At 48.3% G+C, this 19,684-nt stretch overlaps 2 protein-coding genes across 2 annotated transcripts in view; both read right to left on the bottom strand.

Moving 5' to 3' along the window:
- GEM (GTP binding protein overexpressed in skeletal muscle) overlaps positions 1-19,684 on the bottom strand; it is a 344,355-nt gene that overhangs the window by 116,605 nt on the left and 208,066 nt on the right. The gene's annotated exons all lie outside the window — the stretch shown is intronic.
- FSBP (fibrinogen silencer binding protein) lies at positions 10,927-17,932 on the bottom strand. Its single transcript, XM_075270282.1, has 2 exons — positions 17,380-17,932; positions 10,927-11,678 (listed from the first exon to the last, which is right to left on the bottom strand). The coding sequence occupies exons 1-2, from the start codon at positions 17,724-17,726 to the stop codon at positions 11,156-11,158; spliced, it is 870 nt and encodes a 289-aa protein (XP_075126383.1). The 5' UTR covers positions 17,727-17,932; the 3' UTR covers positions 10,927-11,155.

The following is a 19,684-nucleotide window of genomic DNA, read 5'->3' as shown; positions in this document are numbered from 1 at the left end:
GGGGAAGGTAACTAGCATACCTCCCCCCCACCACCACCACCTCTTGCACCACCTACAATCGGCAGTCATGTCGGCACTCCGTTAAGGGAGCGCCGGCATGACTGCCGATTGTCCCCCGCTCCATAAGACATCCCCCGAAAATAAGACAAGTCATATATTTCGGAAGAGAATTTAATATAAGACACTGTCTTATTTTCGGGGAAACAGGGTAGCAGTGGTTCTGGGGAATTGCAGCCTCACTCCTATTACTTACCTGCACACAATCCTCATCTATTGCTGTAACTTCCAGATCAGCCAATGTGTGCAGTGTCCGGGTGTTGGACCTCCACCCCCTCCCTCAGATCACATACTGATGACCTATCCACAGTCATCAGTATGAAAAATCCATTTGGGGCTGGACAACCCCTGTAAAGCTGTGGCTGTCTAACTTATGGACACTGGGGGAGGTCGGAGTGCATTCTGTGATGCATTAACGTCTATGCGGAATTCTGATCCGTTCCGATGACACAGAGCAGGATACGGCCTGCCCATCAGTATTATGGATTTGTAATACAGAAGGAATCTGATCCATAATAATGATGTAATATGGCGGTCAGTTTAAAAACCCATTCATTTCAATGCAGCCTCTCCACCGTGAAACCGGGTTTTCACATTAACCAAGCACATCAATTTTTTTTTTTCTTTTGCAAGGAATGGGAGGAAATCAGTGCTATATCCGGTCCACCGACCCCAATATGCTTGCAATACCAAAACTACCCGTGTGGCGCTCTCTCCAGCAGTCACATGAATCTGTAGTGCTATTTTATTTTGCTCTAGCTACACTGATGTCACATTGACGGGACGTACTCTGTGGCCTGCACTCTGCCCAGGTGATGGACGCCAGTAGAGACATGTCACCTTGTGGCAGTGTATCATGCTATGGCTCACATCCCTGGGCTGGTGATCTATACTACACAGTCCAGTCATATTAATGTGACCACCGCCTACACGTCAACGTTAAATAACCAATGGCAGAAGGCACGTGTCAGCCATCTGGGTGCACTCATCATTGTGGAAAGCACGATGGATCAGCACAAGTATGCATCTATCCTTGCGGACCATGTTCACCCCTACATGCGAAATGGTTTTCCTCAGGATGATGGCATCTACTAGCAGGACAATGCGACATGTCATAAAGCTCGCAGTGTACGTATGTGGTTGGAGGAGCACCAGGATGAGTTTACTGTACTCCCTTGGCCAGCAAATTCCCCGGAATTGAACCCAATCGAGAATCTGTGGGACCACCTCAATTGGGTTGTTTGTGCCATGGATGCTCAACCGCATAACCTAGCGCAGCTGGCCACAGCACTGGAGTCGGCATGGCTCAACATCCCAGTGACATCATCACAACGTCCCCTCTCTTCCTGCACGTCTCGCAGCGGTCCGCTCTGCCAAAGGGGGTTATTCTGGATTTTGACAGGTGGTCACATTAATGTCACTGGACTGTGTACCAGGCCGTGCATCACCTGGTAATGGGCCACAGGTTCCTTTAGCTGGCAGATCAAAGTCTCTGAAGGGACAGCAGTGGCAAGCGGCTTGGCTGTATGCCCCCGAGCTGTGGTCCTTTGAGTGCCCCTCTCCCTGTCCTATACACTATATACCGTATTTTTCGGACTATGACACACTTTTTTCCACCCAAATTTCGGAGGAAAATGAGGGTGCGTCTTATAGTCCGAATGTGGAGGAGCGGATTTACAGCATGGCCGCACTACTGCCACCGCTGGTTTTCTTCAGCGGCAGGAGCGTGACAATACTGCAGGCCCCGGCAGCTAAGACACTCCCCGGCATCCGCCGGTCTATTACAGCAGATGCCGGGTGTTATGTCAGTCCAGGTAGCTGCAACGGGGCTAAGGGATAGCAGTAGGGAATCTCGCCCTGCACTACTCCCACTAGCTATCCCGGTCCCTGCCTCACGGGTGTGGGTCGGCTGTACTCAGGCTAAGCCTGACCCCGACAGCTCCTCTCTCACTGATTCCGTAGGCCTAGAGGGAAGTGGGAGAAGGAATGCCCTATAAGACCTCTAGGGACTGGAGACTAAAGGGGGTCACCCCTAACGAACAAGTGAAGCTGCTACTGACAGGGACTGACAAGGGTGTGCGCTGACTAACAACACAAGCAGCACACAGGAAAAATGTGGGAAAGGATTCCCCCAAACCAATATGGGAAGGAACCTTACACTAGGAAACAAACACAGGGAAACTGAGTAGAAATCAAAGGATAAGGCAATTCACTCACACAGTCAATTATACACAGAGGGAGGATTGGTGAACACAGAAGGGAAAACACACAAACCAACTCGTTCACCCAAACCTCCCAAAAAACCAACCACGGAACTTCCTCTATCCCAGAACACCACCTACTCCTCCTGCTAAGGCCTAGCTCTGTAAAAGAGACACTCAGCACAGAACCATGGGAGGCATGGGTTTAAATACAGAGTAGAGACCACTCCTCCCAGGTGCAAATGGGAGGACAGACTAATCAACCAGGAGATAAAGCTGCCTACCATCAGTGCGCACGTGCAAGTCAGAAGGTGTGCACCAATACTCACGACAGGACAACCCCGCAGCGCCAGGATGCCACCCCAGACACCGCGCAGCCAAAAACTCCCCAGGTAAGAAAAATAGAAAGTAAAGAACCTAAATACTCCTAACAGGATCCTCCCCTCAAGGAGAAGACTCCGGATTCTCTAGGAGCATCCTTCTTCGGGAACTCCTTGTGGAATTTCTCCACGAGTCTGGGGGCTGACATATCCGACTCCAGGACCCAAGAATTATCCTCAGGACCGTATCCCTTCCATGCCACCAGATACCGTAGCTTCCCCCGAACATATTTGCTATCCAGAACTCGGGATATCTCATACTCCCCGGACTCAGAAACTGGTGGAACCTTAACTGGAGACGTTCCCTTCTTGGCCTTCTTTAACAAGGAGACATGGAAGACCCGGTTTATCTTCCACCTTTTAGGTAGTTGCAGCTGCGCTGCCACTTCATTTACCATCTTGATGATCTTAAAAGGACCCACAAACCTGGGACCCAGCTTCTTGCTAGGAACCTTCAACCTGATATTCTTGGTGGGCAACCAAACCATCTCACCAGGGAAGAACTGCAACTCTCCTCTCTTCCGATCCGCCTGGACCTTAGCCTGGTGCGACGCCCGCACCAGATTCTCTCGGATACGGGACCATACCCCTTGCAGCTTTTTAGAAAATAGCTCCTCCTCCGGAACTGGGGAAGAAATGGAAGAAAATACTCCGAAAACAGGATGTCTACCACCGGAGCAAAAAAAAGGTGTGGTACCTGTGGCATTGGAATCATGGTTGTTTAGGGAAAATTCTGCCAGGGGGAGAAAGGCAGCCCAATTATTCTGGTTCTCTCGAACAAAACACCTCAAAAACTGTTCCACATCCTGATTCTTCCTCTCTGTTTGTCCGTTAGACTCTGGGTGAAACCCGGAGGAAAACGACAGTGTAACTCCCAACCTGCTGCAAAAAGCCCGCCAGAATTTAGCCACAAATTGCGGTCCCCTGTCCGAAACGATCTCCTCAGGAAGACCATGCAACCTTACAATTTCTTTAATAAACGCTTCTGATAGTGTCTTGGCACATGGCAGCCTGGAAAACGGGATCAAATGGCACATTTTCGTGAAGCGGTCAACGACTACCCAAATGACCGTGAAACCCTTAGACACCGGAAGGCCCGTGATGAAATCCATAGACAGATGAGTCCAAGGTGCCTTAGGAGGTTCCAATGGATGTAGAAGACCGTGGGGACGGGTATGCGACGCCTTGGCTCTTGCACAGACCGAACAATTTTGAACAAACTGCAAGACCTCCTTACTCCACCCTGGCCACCAAAAATTCCTAGACACCAATCTCATGGTCTCTGAAACCCCCGGGTGACCAGCAAGAACCGACTCGTGACACTCCCTCAGGAGACTTTGTCGGAGAGTAGTTGGGACAAAAAGCTTGTTTCTAGGTATCTTGGAAGGTGCAGCGTGTTGCGCTTCGATCAAGGCCTTCTCCAATTTCGCGCCCAATACTGCTACCACCACTCCATCCCCAAGGATAGTGGCAGGCGTCTCTCGTTCCTCCTCAGTCGACATATACCGGGATAAAGCATCAGCCTTAACATTCTTTGAACCCGGCACATAAGTCACGTTAAAATGGAACCGCGCAAAAAATAGAGCCCATCTGGCCTGCCGTGCATTTAATCTCTTCGCCGACCCAAGATAAATCAAATTCTTGTGGTCAGTAAATACCTGGACTGGCCTTCTGGCCCCCTCCAGGAAATGACGCCAATGTTCGAACGCTAGTTTTATTGCTAGTAGTTCCCTATCTCCGATGTCATAATTCCGTTCAGAGGCAGAGAATTTCTTAGAAAAGAAGGCACAGGGATGCGTACCCTCCTCGAACTCCTGAGAAAGTACTGCTCCCACCCCCACCGAGGAGGCATCCACCTCCACTCGGAAGGCCAACCTCTCATCCGGCTGTCTCAAAATGGGAGCGGACGAGAATCGCTTCTTCAGTTCTTCAAACGCAGCTAGCGCCTCTGGCGACCACTTAGCACAGTCAGCCCCCTTCTTAGTCAAGTCCGAGATGGGTTTCACAACCTCAGAAAATCCCTTGATAAACTGGCAATAATAGTTGGAGAACCCCAAGAACCGTTGGACCGCCTTTAGGTTCTCGGGTCGCGGCCACTCCAAGACTGCCCTGACCTTCTCAGGGTCCATCTCGAACCCCTTGTCCGATAGGATATAGCCAAGGAAACATAATTTATTGACTGCGAACACACATTTCTCCAGCTTAGCACTTAATTGGTTAACCCTCAGGAGATCTAAAACCTCTCTCACTCTCTCCCAATGAGTCTCCAAATCCGGTGTGTAAATGAGTATATCGTCCAGATAGACCACAACCCCCCTCCCTATGACGGCACTTCGTACATCATTAATAAAATTCTGAAAAAACGCAGGCGCATTGGTTAGACCGAAAGGCATCACAAGATTCTCAAAGTGTCCTAGGGGTGTGTTAAACGCTGTTTTCCACTCATCCCCCTTCTTGATTCTCAGCAAGTTATACGCCCCACGTAAATCTATTTTACTAAACCAGCGGGCTCCCGTAATCTGGCTGAATAGATCCGAGATCAACGGAATGGGATAGGGATTCCGCACCGTGATTTTATTAATCTCCCTAAAATCCAAACAAGGGCGCAACCCTCCATCTTTCTTCTTTACAAAGAAAAACCCCACTGCTACTGGGGACTTAGATGGGCGAATATGCCCCACCTCTAGACTCCCCTCAATATACTCTTTGAGCGCCTCCCTCTCCGGAATAGTGAGATTGTACAACCTTGTCTTGGGTAACACTGCATTTGGTATAAATTTAATCGAGCAATCATAGGTGCGATGTGGTGGTAATGTCTTGGCTGCCCTTTCCTCAAAGACCTCCCTGAACTCACATATTTCTTGAGGCAAATTGTCTATAGACAAAGACATAACGGATATGGGCAGACATCGACCATTACACCCCTGCCCCCAAGAAACTACTGACTCGGTCTCCCAGTTGATAATAGGGTTATGCTGCTTCAGCCAGGGCCACCCCAAAAGTACTTGTGCTGGTAACTTAGACAACAAGAACAAGTCAATCTCTTCCCTGTGGCCACCCACAATAAACTCCAAACCCTCCACCTGTTTGGAGATGACAGCTTGCTGTAGAGGGGTCTTATCAATAGCCCACACCGGTATCTGAGACTCCAAGACCAAAGGACTCACCCTTAATTGCTCACAAAACTCTGAGTCAATAAGGTTGACTGCCGAACCACAATCAACCAAAATCCGGCACTTCTGCCCATTTACCCATCCTTCAAGGGTCAACCCGGCAGTCTGAGTACAGGAAATATGCACACCTCCCTCCTTAGTAGGTTTTCTCCCTTTACCCTCAATAGACCTGGGGTTATTACTCTCCTTGGCGAACCATTCTCTGGAGGGGCATACCCTTGCTACATGTCCCATCCCTCCACACACAAAACAGCGTACTGTGCGGGACCCTTCACTCTTGGGTCTTGCACTTCGCACAGTGGCCCCAATCTGCATGGGTTGGTCCCCCGGGTCCTCTCTAAAAACAGAGAATTGAGGAGGGCTAAGCCCCCCAGGACTCTTGTCTCCACGCTCCCGGAGGCGCCGTCCAACTCTAATTGCCAGCTGCATGGCCTCATCTAGATCTCCCGGAACAGGGTGAGAAACTAGATGGTCTTTAACCTGTTCTGAGAGCCCTGTCTCAAACTGACTAAGTAGAGCGGGGTCATTCCAGTGTACTTCTGCTGCCCACCTACGAAACTCTGTGCAATATTTCTCTATAGCGTGATCCCCTTGCACCACACGTCGTAGGTTATACTCAGCCGTGCGTACCCTGTCTGGGTCGTCATACAGTAACCCCATTGTGGAGAAAAACGCCTCTACAGTTAGTAAGCAAGCTGAGTCGGCTGGTAACGAATGTGCCCAGATGAGGGGATCATCTCTCAATAAAGTAATAATAATCCCAACTCTCTGTACCTCAGAACCGGAGGAAAACGGCCGTAGCCGGAAATACAAAAGACAGTCCTTTTGAAATCGGAAAAAATCTGACCTCTTACCTTGGAAGGGTTCAGGTAAGCTGACTTTTGGCTCCAGAGGCCGACCCACAGGGGCGCTACTCACCTGCCTCTGTATGCCCTCCACCTGAGAGGCTGTGTGTTGAGCCAACTGCTGTACTTGAGATACGTCAGAAGCTTGGATGGCATCCATTCGTAGCTTGATCCCCTCCATCTCAGTGGAAATCTGCTGCACCGCCTGGTACAACTGTTTCAGGTCCGTCATAATGCAAACAAACCTTTTTTTTTTTTTTTTTTTTTTTACCGGCTGAGTGTACTGTTATGTCAGTCCAGGTAGCTGCAACGGGGCTAAGGGATAGCAGTAGGGAATCTCGCCCTGCACTACTCCCACTAGCTATCCCGGTCCCTGCCTCACGGGTGTGGGTCGGCTGTACTCAGGCTAAGCCTGACCCCGACAGCTCCTCTCTCACTGATACCGTAGGCCTAGAGGGAAGTGGGAGAAGGAATGCCCTATAAGACCTCTAGGGACTGGAGACTAAAGGGGGTCACCCCTAACGAACAAGTGAAGCTGCTACTGACAGGGACTGACAAGGGTGTGCGCTGACTAACAACACAAGCAGCACACAGGAAAAATGTGGGAAAGGATTCCCCCAAACCAATATGGGAAGGAACCTTACACTAGGAAACAAACACAGGGAAACTGAGTAGAAATCAAAGGATAAGGCAATTCACTCACACAGTCAATTATACACAGAGGGAGGATTGGTGAACACAGAAGGGAAAACACACAAACCAACTCGTTCACCCAAACCTCCCAAAAATCAACCACGGAACTTCCTCTATCCCAGAACACCACCTACTCCTCCTGCTAAGGCCTAGCTCTGTAAAAGCGACACTCAGCACAGAACCATGGGAGGCATGGGTTTAAATACAGAGTAGAGACCACTCCTCCCAGGTGCAAATGGGAGGACAGACTAATCAACCAGGAGATAAAGCTGCCTACCATCAGTGCGCACGTGCAAGTCAGAAGGTGTGCACCAATACTCATGACAGGACAACCCCGCAGCGCCAGGATGCCACCCCAGACACTGCGCAGCCAAAAACTCCCCAGGTAAGAAAAATAGAAAGTAAAGAACCTAAATACTCCTAACACCGGGGACTGTCTTAGCTGCCGGGGCCTGCAGATTGCCACGCTCCTGCCGCTGAAGAAAACCAGCGGTGGCAGTAGCGCGGCCATGCTGCAAGTCCGCTCCTCCTCCGCAGGTCCCGGCAGTTTAAAGTTAGCCCCGGGGCCGGTCTCCACCGGCCCCATACCTTTAAGTGATGCAGGCCGGCTCCTGCACGGCGAGGCCGCAGGAGCTGACCTGTTCCGATGACAGCTGGGAGCCTAATGAAGGCTCCCAGGCCTGTCATAGATATATATTACTATCGCGGCTGGTCCATGACACTCCGCGATAGTAATGTATAGAATCTTCCATTGACGGCAATACACTTGTATTGCCGTCTATGGGACTTGCAATCAAATGACTGCAGGTTCAAGCCCCCTAGGCGGGGGATAATAAAATAGTTAAAAAATAAATAAATAAAAAAATAATAAAAAATAAAATAAAGTTCACCTCCTTTCCCTAGAATACATATAAAAGTATAACATTACTGTGAAACATATACATTAGGTATCCCTGTGTCTGAAAATGCCTGGTCTACTAATAGTTTTATGTACAGTGAACGTCAAAATCAAAAGTGCTAAACCGCCGGGTTTTTCTCACCGTTTTGCCTCTGATTTAAATAAAAGGTGATCTAAGCAATAAACATCTCACAAAATGGTATAACTAAAAAGTACATCTGGCCCCGCAAAAAAAACGCCCTATACATCCCCGTACAGCTGCAGGATCACCTGTCAATGTGGCCTTGCAGCTGTTCCAAATCTACAACTCCCATATATTAAATATTTTACCATTTTTTTTCCCTATTTTTCTCCTCTAAAACCTGGGTGCGTCTTATAGTCCAGTGCGTCTTATAGTCCGAAAAATACGGTAGTTGTTGTACATACAGAACAGTGGTGAAGTGGACGGGATCTCCTGCAGCATACAGCTTGTGTGCATCTTCATTTTCCACCCAGTGCTACCATAGACAAAGGAGGAAAATAAAAGATGGACACAGGCCGTCACGCCAAAAGCATCACTGCAATATACAGCGCAACAAAACATTGGGATGGGAGTATCGGCAGGACCGTGTGATAATACAGAATAAATAAAATCTAAAACATTTTGCCAAATTATTTTTATTCTGAAAAGAAAGGCGTCTTACAGACAGGAATTTTCACATTGTCAAAAATGTAATAAAATCACATTGAAAACAAAAAAAAGTTATTTCACTTCAGAATTACAAAAATTTAGAAAGCAGATATAATACAAGAACTGATTGTATCTTAATCCTGGAATGAGCCATAAATAGATTACAAAAAATAAGAATCCAAAAGGGTGATTTATTGTCACGTTTTTTCGTTATAAAGCCGCAAAGATGGTCGAGTTCTCCGCTAGGTGCCAGAACATGTAGCAAAGGGATTATAAAATTTTTGGGGAGACAGACACAAGATTTAAAGGGGTTTTCTGAGACTTAGATAGTTTATTGAAACAAGTCAACTGTATGAGTGCCTTGTGCGTGGGGTGACAAAATGGGAGGGAGTCATGTACTTGTCTATTGTAAAAATGTAGAGGTCCCCTTTAGGCCGGGTTCACACAGAGTATTTTGGTTCGTAATGTGGAACATAGACGCCGCAGGAGCTTTTGTAGGCCGTATACGCTCCCATTGTTTTCAATGGGAGCCGGTACCGTATACGCGGCACTATTTTGCGGCCGCCACAAAATCACGGCCGCAAAATAGCGCCGCGTATACGGTACTGGCTCCCATTGAAAACAATGGGAGCGTATACGGCCCGCAAAAGCTCCCGCGGCGTCTACGTGCCACATTACGAACCAAAATACTCTGTGTGAACCCGGCCTTAGGCTGGTGGCACACAGATGTGTCTGCTACAGAGTTACTGATTTTCTACTTCAGGAAAACAACAGTGGATTGTCCCAGAATTCTGCACTCAAAATGAAGCACTCAGGGGCCAAAATTCAAAGGTTGGCTGCAGTTTTCACCATTTACAACGCATGGAAAGCAGCAGCATAAATTGGTCTAAAAACCAGTATGGTAGGTCTGTGTGCACTGCACATTATTTATTATACAACACAGGAGATTCGCCACCAGCGAGTCCTTGCAGAGGTTTACACTAAAGTATGGGTTCCTGTTCCCCAAATGGACCTGAAAACCAGAAACCCTATCCGCTTGAAAAGCAGTTACCTGCAGAAACCTGCCGAGCCTATAGAATATAATGATAATAAGGATCCTGCTCCAGGAAGCTGCAAACTGACTGAATAAGCTCTGATCCTATTCTAGTGAATGGGAGCCAAGATGCTATTGCGCTAGGGCAGGGGAAGGGAACGTACGGATCTCCAGCTGTTGCAAAACTACAACTCCCAGCATGCATACTTGCTCTGCTGTTCTTGGGATTCCCTTGGAAATTAATAGAGCATGCTGGGAGTTGTAGTTTCACAGCAGCTGCCGAGCCGAAGGTTCCCTACCCCTGACCTAGGAAATGCCAGCTCTGCCCCAGTCACTAGAATAAGAGAAGAGCTGCTTCTGACTGTATACAGCACCAGCAGCTGGATAAGTTGATCAGTGCTGGATCCAGATGTCGAATTCCCACTGATCACATACTGGTGACCAAACTTGTATTCCAAACACATAGGTCTCGATGAACCCCTTTAAGCCTGAGGCCCCACTACTGAGAGATTCCATGGTCATCAGGGTTCACTCACACTTGCACTTGTTGTCCAGTTTGTGCAGTCCGCCGGGTTTCAAGTAAATGGGTTTGAAAACTGACCGCTGGGTTTCGGTCCCCTGTCCAGTTTTGCCGGGGCAGAAGACGGAAACCCAACAGAATGCACAAACTGGACAACGAGCGCAGGTGTGACCCTCAGAGTCTCAGTGGTGCAGACTCAGGCTTTGAGGCATTGCTTTTTAAAAGAGGCTGTCAAAGGGGAAACCTCAAAACAAAAAAAAAACTTGAATGTGTTAAAAACATAAATGAAGCAGTATTCACCTTGCTGACCCCCACTGCTCCCATTCTGCAGCTTACTGAATCCCTGCACCTTTCTAATTGCTGGCCCTGTCACAGCACACAAATTCCGCACAGTCACTGACTGAGGTGGGTCATCACCGTGTGCCAATAAGGACCCGGAAGTGGACACTGGTAGAAACCCAGGAGACGTCGGAAATGGTCAGAGCAAGCATTAAAAACCAAACCTTTGCCTTTCAGACATCCCCTTTAATGAATTTCTAATACAAGTCTGCAATATAATCAGTATACTCAGCACACCAGCTGGCGTATAATGTGTCCCAGGCTTGCTGAGACTTACAGTTCAATACCAAAAAAACATCACAGTCCAATATATCACCGCAATAGCCAGACCCGCGAGCCGCAGGGTCTACAAGTTACTATACTCCGGCAGGTCCCGCCTTAGCCGTAATGCCTTAAACTTCTCAACTTTAATTTTGGCTTTAAGCAATTCCTCTTCTAGTTGCTGCCGCCTCTTCAAGCATTGCCTCTTCTCCTTGATGTATAGTCCATATTGTTTCTGGTTGTGTAAAATGAGCTGATGCTCTTTTTTCACCAGCTGCAACGTCTCTGGACTGCAGGCGCAGGTCGTCCGTAGGCGCGAGCAACTCTGACTGAAGCATTCTTCTATCCTCGGAAGTGGCGGCGACATGGATAAATTCATATCCACGGAGGAGAGGGAAGGAGAGATTGATCTCTCCAAGTTGTGATCAAACTCCAGATCGTCGGCATCTTCTGAAACCACCTCTGGCCGTGGAGGAACAAGTAAAGATGGAGGCGGCTTTACATCGTCATCGTCCTGCTCCAGCTCCACGGTGACGGCTGAGATATGATCCGGTAGCGGCGGCGGCAAGAGATTATTTACCGATTCTGGCTTCGTATTTTTCACTTCACTGAAATGGAAAAAAAAAAGAAAGTTGAAAGTTGAGTTTATTGTTGCATTGCTACCAGTTATCAATATAATCACAGCAGCAGAGCTAGACTTGACCCCACAAGTGGTTAAACCTATCCTTAAGCTAGGCCATGATCATCAGATCAGTGAAGGTCTGACATTCGGGACCACCGCTGATCAGTTCAGAGTACAGAGACAGCGCTGTCCTATGTAGTGGCTGTGCTGAGGCACTGCAGCTCAATTCCCATTAAAGTTTTCCGGTTTCTACCAATGATGGCCTATCCTGACCAATATAAGGTCTGCGATACCAGCGACACCTGCAAATCAGCTGTACCAGGATAGCGAGGTTCCCCGTAAAGTTCACTCTTCTCAAAAGTCGTGCTGCTCACTCACTATGCAATCTGCAGCAGTGGGTATAAGTATTGCAGCACTGCCACATATACTTCAATGTCATTTATCCAGAAAATCCCTCTTGGCTAAGGCCTCACGTAGCGAAACGCTGCGATTCTGAAATGTGGGGTCTTAACCTCAACCAGCCTCATATAAGGTACACAGGCGGTATATATAACTGTCAAGTAAACTGCTCCTGCACCAGCAATGAAGTTCAGCTAGCAGCAATCAATTCCATACAGGGGTCAAAGGTGTAAAGTGAAGCTCCAGGGCCCCAGTACAAAATAGGTAATAGGGCCCCCACTTAATGAGGACCTTTCATGAGTTGGAGCCCAGACAGTTCTATATACTGCTGAATTCAGCGCACTGTCTGCTTTCCCAATTTGTGCCCTGGGTGAAGCGCTATCAGTCCCGGTACCGTAGCTCTTTACAGTCAGAAGGGCGTTCCTGACAGTCTGTCAGGAACGTCCTTCTCCACAGCAGCGCCTATCGCGCTGTACAGTGTGAGCGGGGAGGAACGCCCCCTCCCCTCCTGATAATACTCATCTATGGAGGAGCACTGTGAGCAGAGGGAGGGAGCGTTCCTCCCCGCTCACACTGTAAAGCACGATAGGTACTGCTATGGAGAAGGACGTTCCTGACAGAGTGTCAGGAACGCCCTTCTGACTGTAAAGAGCTACGGTACCGGGACCGATAGCGCTTTACCCGGGGCACAGATCGGGAAAGCAGACAGTGTGCCGAATTCAGTGCACTGCCGGCTTTCCAGCAGTATATAGAACTGCCTGTGCCCCAAACCACGAAAGGTCCTCTTTAACATGTGTTATCTATAATACTGGTATCTTCTGAGGGGTTCTGAGGGGTTGTCATATAGGGGTTGTCAGTGGATATGGTGGCGTAGACATCTTTCCTAGTGTCAGCCTGCTAGTGGCCAGGCCTATACTTTATAGGGCTGTGTCCAATGATAAAAATAAGAAATACCATATTACAAGGCAGCCATTAAGAGATCCTGGTAATACATGGATGACTCTGAGCCTGCTAGAACTGGGGCCACTTGTACAGCACCCCTCTCTACAGTATACTAGGGGGGTCTTGCATGGGGACCTATTCTATCATGCCCACATGGCTTACCAGAGCTTTTAGACAAACTTTGTCTTCACCCCTTTAAGGTTAGGGCTCCACTGTACAAACAGTAAGGCAAGGCCTTATTCACACAGAAATGCTGGCTGATTCTTGGCTGGCGGCATCCCTTCTCTTCATGAACCCATTAGCTTTTAATGGGAGAGTCGGGTCTGTGAAAAGCCTGCACTAGTCTGTCATGGATAGCACTTAACCGTAAATTCAGGTCATGTGAATGGAGTCTAATTGTCTGGAAATTCATTAGTGTGCGCTCCATTCACTTCAAGGCAGGATCTACAGATAGCCGAGTGCTGCACTATAGCCATTTCTGGTGGTTCCATTGTAGGGAATGGAGCAGGGCTACAAAATAACCCCATTCTTAAAATCAGTGGGTGTCTCAGCAATCAGACCACCACCGATCAGCAAGTTATTCCCCACCAACCTGTGGCACACCCCGCAGTCCCTGGTGATACGCACCGTGGCTGATCGTTGATCACTGATTGTTGTGTTCATTGCAGTTACAGGAATCCTGGGAGTGCGAGGTGAGCGGCATTCATTACTCACCGCTTCCTCTGAGTGTAGATGGCACAGCATATCCCAGTGCGCTGAGGAATTGAGGAGCAGAGTGGTGAGTAATGAATGCTGACCACCACCGGCTTCTTAACCATCTCTGGGTGTGTGGCCATTATACTGAGTGTGGGGGCCATTATACTGCAGGTGAGGCACTGAAGGGGCCATTACAGGCATGTTGGGGCTGCTGTACTACATATAGGAGCGCTCAGGAGACTACTACATAACTGCAGATCGAGGCCCCAAGCAAAGCCTTATTTCGTTAACAATAATAAGTGATCACTACTTTGGGAATACTGGGTTAGGACTTTTTCGCACTACCGTCCCTTGAAATGACTGAAAAACAAAGTCCTGTCCTATACATTGGTGAAAAAACTAATTTTCATGTGACAAGTGACCACTTTCAAAAAGGTATAAGGACTAGTTCACATGGGGCAAAATGGTCAGGATTTTGATGCGGAGTCCGCGTCAAAATCCTGCCGCCTCAAATTGAAATCAATGGGAATCGGTCATTTCCTTTTTCCGTGAGTGGTTTGTTCCCGCTCACGGAAAAAAAGAAGCGAGCAGCCCTTTCTTCAGGCGGATTCCACGGCGGCCTCCGTCTCGCGACACCTCCCTCTGGACTAGGCCCATTCATTTTGGCCTAATCCGGAGCGGAAAGCCGAAACGGAATGTGTTCATGCAGAATCCCGTGTGTACTAGCCCTAAGGGCATGAGGACGTACTTAAGATATTTTTTTTTCCCCATCTTATTATTTAGGTTTTGTTTACTTTTGTTATATCACAATGACCTGGCAGGAGGAGTATTCATCTATTATTCTAAGGGACAAGTATATGCAGCAGTGCACAAACCATTTTCCATGCAGCATGCTACTTTTATTAGTTTACACCCCCTTAATGATATATATCTATCTCCTATCTATCTATCGTATCTATCTATCTCCTATCTATATATCTATCCATCTCCATCTCCTATCTATCCATATCTATCTATCTATCTATCTATCTATCTATCTATCTATCTATCGTATCTATCTATCTCATATCTATATATCTATCCATCTCCTATCTATCTCCTATCTATCCATATCTATCCATCTATATCTATCTCCTATCTATCTATATCTATCTCCTATCTATCTATCTATATCTATCTCCTATCTATCTATCTCTATCTCCTATCTATCTATCTATCTATCTATCTATCTCTCTATATCTATCTCCTATCTATATATCTATCCATCTATCTATCGTATCTATCTATATCTATCGTATCTATCTATCTATAGTATCTACAGTATATATCTCATAGCTATCTATAGTATCTATCTATCTATCTATAGTATCTATCGATCTATATCTGTGTGTGTATATTTAGAAATGCGGGGACTTGAACAACTTATAATCGTAGAGCAAGGAGCGCTCGAGAACCCCCCTGCTTCACCCCCATCCCCCTAAGAGCAGCTGAGAATAGCAGCAGCCCACACCAGCGCTGGGATTGGCAGACTCCTCCAGCTTTATATCCTAGGACTGGAATTTCAGGTTTGGACTGGCTTGTGGGATCTGCTGTCTCCATTTTGCTGAGTGCGGCTTTTCAGTCGCTATCTCCCCCATTAACCTCTTGTGCTCAGCCGGCATTTGCATGTGAATTGTTTCAGCCTTGTACTTTGTATAGAACCCATTATAATCGGCCGCCCTCCTAGTCTATCCAAACGCTGGAAGAAACCAGAATGACACTACTGCAGCACCCGCAGATGTAGTAATCCAGCTTTCCCAGGCTCCTAAACAGTCTAATGATGGAGCCATAGGAAACGGTGAGATACATAGCATGGCAGATTAGACATTCAGGAACCCAGAAAAGCTGGGTGTAACCTCCTTATAACAGCCGTATCAGTGCATCATTTGTGTATTGATACTTGACTCTGTAAAACAGCGTCACGCTGACTAAACGTGTGTTCTTTCTACTGTCCGCAAAACCACAGAACCGTATTCTGAAAAAAAAAACATGTCAGTATTGATTACGGATCATGGATCCAAAAGAGACTTGTATAAGAGACAGGAATAGGACCTGCCCCATATTATATGGATGGTTTCTGTATACTGAACCATAAAAAGACATGACTATGGGGCCGTATACGATCTGTAATTATGGATCCGTAAATGTGGATAATATATGGAAAACAACTACAGCCGTGTGCATGAGGCCTTAGGGACATATAGTGCAAAGTATTAGTAAGTCTACACATATAAACATATTCATTGGTATTCACTAGTACTACAGGAGCCATTAGTGGTCTTTTGGCCTCTGCGGGGTTAATGTACTAGGGAAAAAGGGTATATAATAGCATGGTACGCAGTAATAGAAAAGTACACCGCTCCATATGCATTTTACAATGGCACCCTATGGGCGACATCCTACTGTACACCGACACAAGGAGTCATAGCACAGGCTTCCATCTAAGGTATACATCAAATGCAAAATACTGTACCACTGGGTGTATGTGTAACAGACAGGCCCTAAGGGTGGACATGCAACTATAGGTTGGAAGGAATTCATATAATGTGAACAGAGTCTTAGCCCCACTTAATGGAATCAGGCTGCAGTACTACGCACCAGTCATCTAAAGGTGTGCAGCTGTTTTTGGAAGAAAGCAGACATGTTTCCTTAAACCCTTACCTTCCCTTTTGGCTCATTCACACGGAGTAACGTGCCGCGTGACCTGGCACGTATACGCCGTGTGAGATTTTGCGGGCCGTATACGCTCCCATTGATTTCAATGGGAGCGTGGATCGTAAACGCCGCGTTATTTTGCGGCTGCAAAATCACGCGGCGTTTACGATCCACGCTCCCATTGAAATCAATGGGAGCGTATACAGCCCGCAAAATCTCACACGGCGTATACGTGCCAGGTCACGCGGCACGTTACTCCGTGTGAATGCACCCTTTAAAGGGCTTTTCAAAACTTTGGTGAGTTTTCGAAAAACTGTCACAATCACAATGCACCTGTTATTTTTTTTTGTAACAGGAGAATAAGACCCAGTTCACATCTGCATTCAGGATTCCGCTTGTGGACCCCCCAAACGAAACCTGGGAAGACATGTGGAACCCTTAGACTATAATGAGGTTCACATGAAATATGTGGAGAGTATAGTCCAGCAAGCAGCACTCTTCTCTCTGCATGTTTCGTGCAGAAACCACATGAACCCCATTATAGTCTATGGGGTCCGTGGGTTTCCAATAGGTAATTACTTTTTTGTGTGGATTGGCCATTGATTGTAGAAACCGGATAACCCCTTTAACTCTCCCATAGGCCGTTTATATGGCGGTATTTTAGTCACACAATCCCTAATGAAATGCTTGCACTGCTGCTTCTTTATGTACTAGGCCCCAGTGTTGCCATGGAAACGGTCTAAAACGAAATCTGCCTTTCACAACCAATCCCAACCTAGCTTTAATTTTCGAACCGCAGCATACAAAATGAAAGCTGCACGGCGATTGGTTGCCACCGGCAGAGAGGACCGTTAACCTTCTAGTCAAGTTTCGTTCTGCTGCTGTGATTGGTGCAGGGTTTGAAAAAGTGGTCACGTGACCTGGCCCCGGGGCTGTTAACCCCGCGCGTCACTTACTTGGAGGAGCCGTTGACGACGTTGCCGAACTGTGGGATGATCTCGAGCAGCTTCTTGGTGGCCTCGGTGAGGGTGGGGTCTCCTTGGGCCGTCTTACACTGCAGCAGCTCCTGCTTGCCGTGCTCCTTCAGCCTCTTGTAGAGGGTGCGCAGGCCCTGCGGGGTGCGGGGCGGCCTCCCGGGGCCCATGGCGTTGTACTTCTCGGCGATGATCTCCCAGCAGTTGTTCTTCTCGATGATGACCGAGTGCTTGTTGGTGTGCTCCTCCAGCACGCAGATGTAGGGCCGCACCAGCTCCAGCAGGTCCAGCTTTTCGAACACGGTGAAGTTACACGATCTCGCCTTCATGGTTAGGCCTCAGGCCGGGCACAGCTCAGCCCGCAGCCCCCCACACACTCACACACAGCACGGGCAGAAAGAATCAGGCTTAACTAGGTTAGTCTCGCTTAGGCCTACGCCTACAGGGGAGGGTTTATTAAAATTCCTCCGGCTTAATCTGACACAGGGCCAGGAAGTCTGCTTAAGACAGGCCTGACCTACATAGGAGCGCACGCTGAGGTCACGGCCTGTGCTTATACTCGGGCACCGAGCACTCACTGCTCCCGGGACTATGAGCTCACACAGCCCGGGATCGCCGGCCCTCGCCGCCCCCCCTAGCGGGGCCCCATCGGCCGCTCTTCACACTGGCCTCATTTACATAATGCTGGTCCTGCTGTCAATCAGCGGCCCGGACACTTATTAGATCCCGCCCAAGGCTTAGGCTCAGCCTCACCGGCAGTGCCTGTGCCCCGGGGGGTTGTGGGAAATGGCCTGCTTACACACAGGCTCAGAGAAAAGCTGCCGCTTTAACCCCTAGTGTGCTGCAACACAGAGAAGAGGCATTCATAGGCAGCAATGTGTGTACAGGTCTCTAGTGATGGGATTGTGAAATAGCCTGACCTGGGCTGATAACAGAGAACAATAGGTTTTAGGACACTAGTAACAGCCATTCAGATTTAAGATGGCACTACATGGGGACCGAAGACCACCCTGCAACCCCTTCACTAAGGTTAGTCTATCACATCCTCTAGTGTGCCACGGCCATGACGCCGAATCAAACATGGCTCAGTTTTTTTGTGCCTAAATGTCACAGCACACTAAAGGTGGTAAGACCCGATGGTTAAAGTGCAAGGGCTAATTCACATGTGGGGGCCCGCGCGGGTTTTGACACAGAGAGAGATGAGCCGACACAGGAGGGTGCTGCTGCTAGGCGGAAGCCGTGGTCCAGCGCGCCGCAGCTTCCGCCTGAAGAAAGGACATGTCGCTTCTTTTCTCCGCTAGCAGCAGCCCGCCGCTAGTGGAAAAAAGAAGCCCGGCTGTCTGCATAGACCACCATTGTAAAGGGGCGGATTTTGAAGCGAAATCCGCTGTCAAAATCCACCCCTTTGTTCACGTGTAAACGAGCCCCAAGAGTTCTTAAAATGTGCGGAGACCAGTTGTGTGGCATCATCTCGCACATGTACAATATGAGTCTAAAGCTGGGAGTGGTACCTCAACTGTGGAAGACATCTTGTTTAGTACCAGTACCAAAGAAACAAAACCCAACGGGCTACAATGACTACCGACCTGTAGCACTGACATCCCACCTGATGAAGGTCCTAGAGAGACTGGTCCTGACACACCTACGCCCCCTAGTGAGCTCCGCTCTGGACCCCCTCCAGTTTGCCTACCGGCCGGGCATTGGGGTAGATGACGCCATCATCCACCTTCTTCACAGAGCTCTCTTTTACCTGGAGAAACCCGGGAACAATGAGAATAATGTTCTTTGACTTCTCCAGTGCGTTTCAACACCATTCAGCCAGAGCTACTGAGGGAGAAGCTGAACCTTGTTGGTGTGGACCATCACCTGTCCAACTGGATCCTAGACTACCTGACAACCCGCCCTCACTATGTGAGAGCCCGGGACTGTGTGTCTGACACTGTGATCTGTAGTACGGGGGCACCACAAGGTCCAGTTCTTGCCCCATTTCTCTTCACACTGTACACTGCTGACTTCAGGCACAACTCCTCCAGCTGTTACTTACGGAAGTACTCCGATGACTCTGCTATAGTCGGCCTTATCACTGATGGCGACGATAGGGAATACAGAGACTTAAACCGGGACTTTGTTGAATGGTGACAGCAGAACCACCTCAGGATTAATGCTGGGAAGACCAAGGAGATGGTGGTGGACTTTAGTAAGCGGAGAAGTGCTCTGAATCTGGTGGAGATCCAGGGGACGGGCAATGAGATAGTCAGGACCTATAAGTATCTGGGTGTGCTCCTCA

Source organism: Leptodactylus fuscus, chromosome 4 (genome assembly GCF_031893055.1).
Source record: "Leptodactylus fuscus isolate aLepFus1 chromosome 4, aLepFus1.hap2, whole genome shotgun sequence".
Classification (NCBI taxonomy): Eukaryota; Metazoa; Chordata; class Amphibia; order Anura; family Leptodactylidae; genus Leptodactylus; species Leptodactylus fuscus.
The sequence above is the reverse complement of the archived record's forward strand: the minus strand, read 5'-3'. Positions and strand labels throughout refer to the sequence as shown.

Coding starts and splice junctions, on each gene's coding strand:
- FSBP (XM_075270282.1), bottom strand. CDS start 17,726: ATGAAGGCGAGATCGTGTAACTTCACCGTGTTCGAAAAGCTGGACCTG. Junction 11,679..17,379: donor GTCGTCAACGGCTCCTCCAA/GTAAGTGACGCG, acceptor TTTCCATTTCAG/TGAAGTGAAAAATACGAAGC.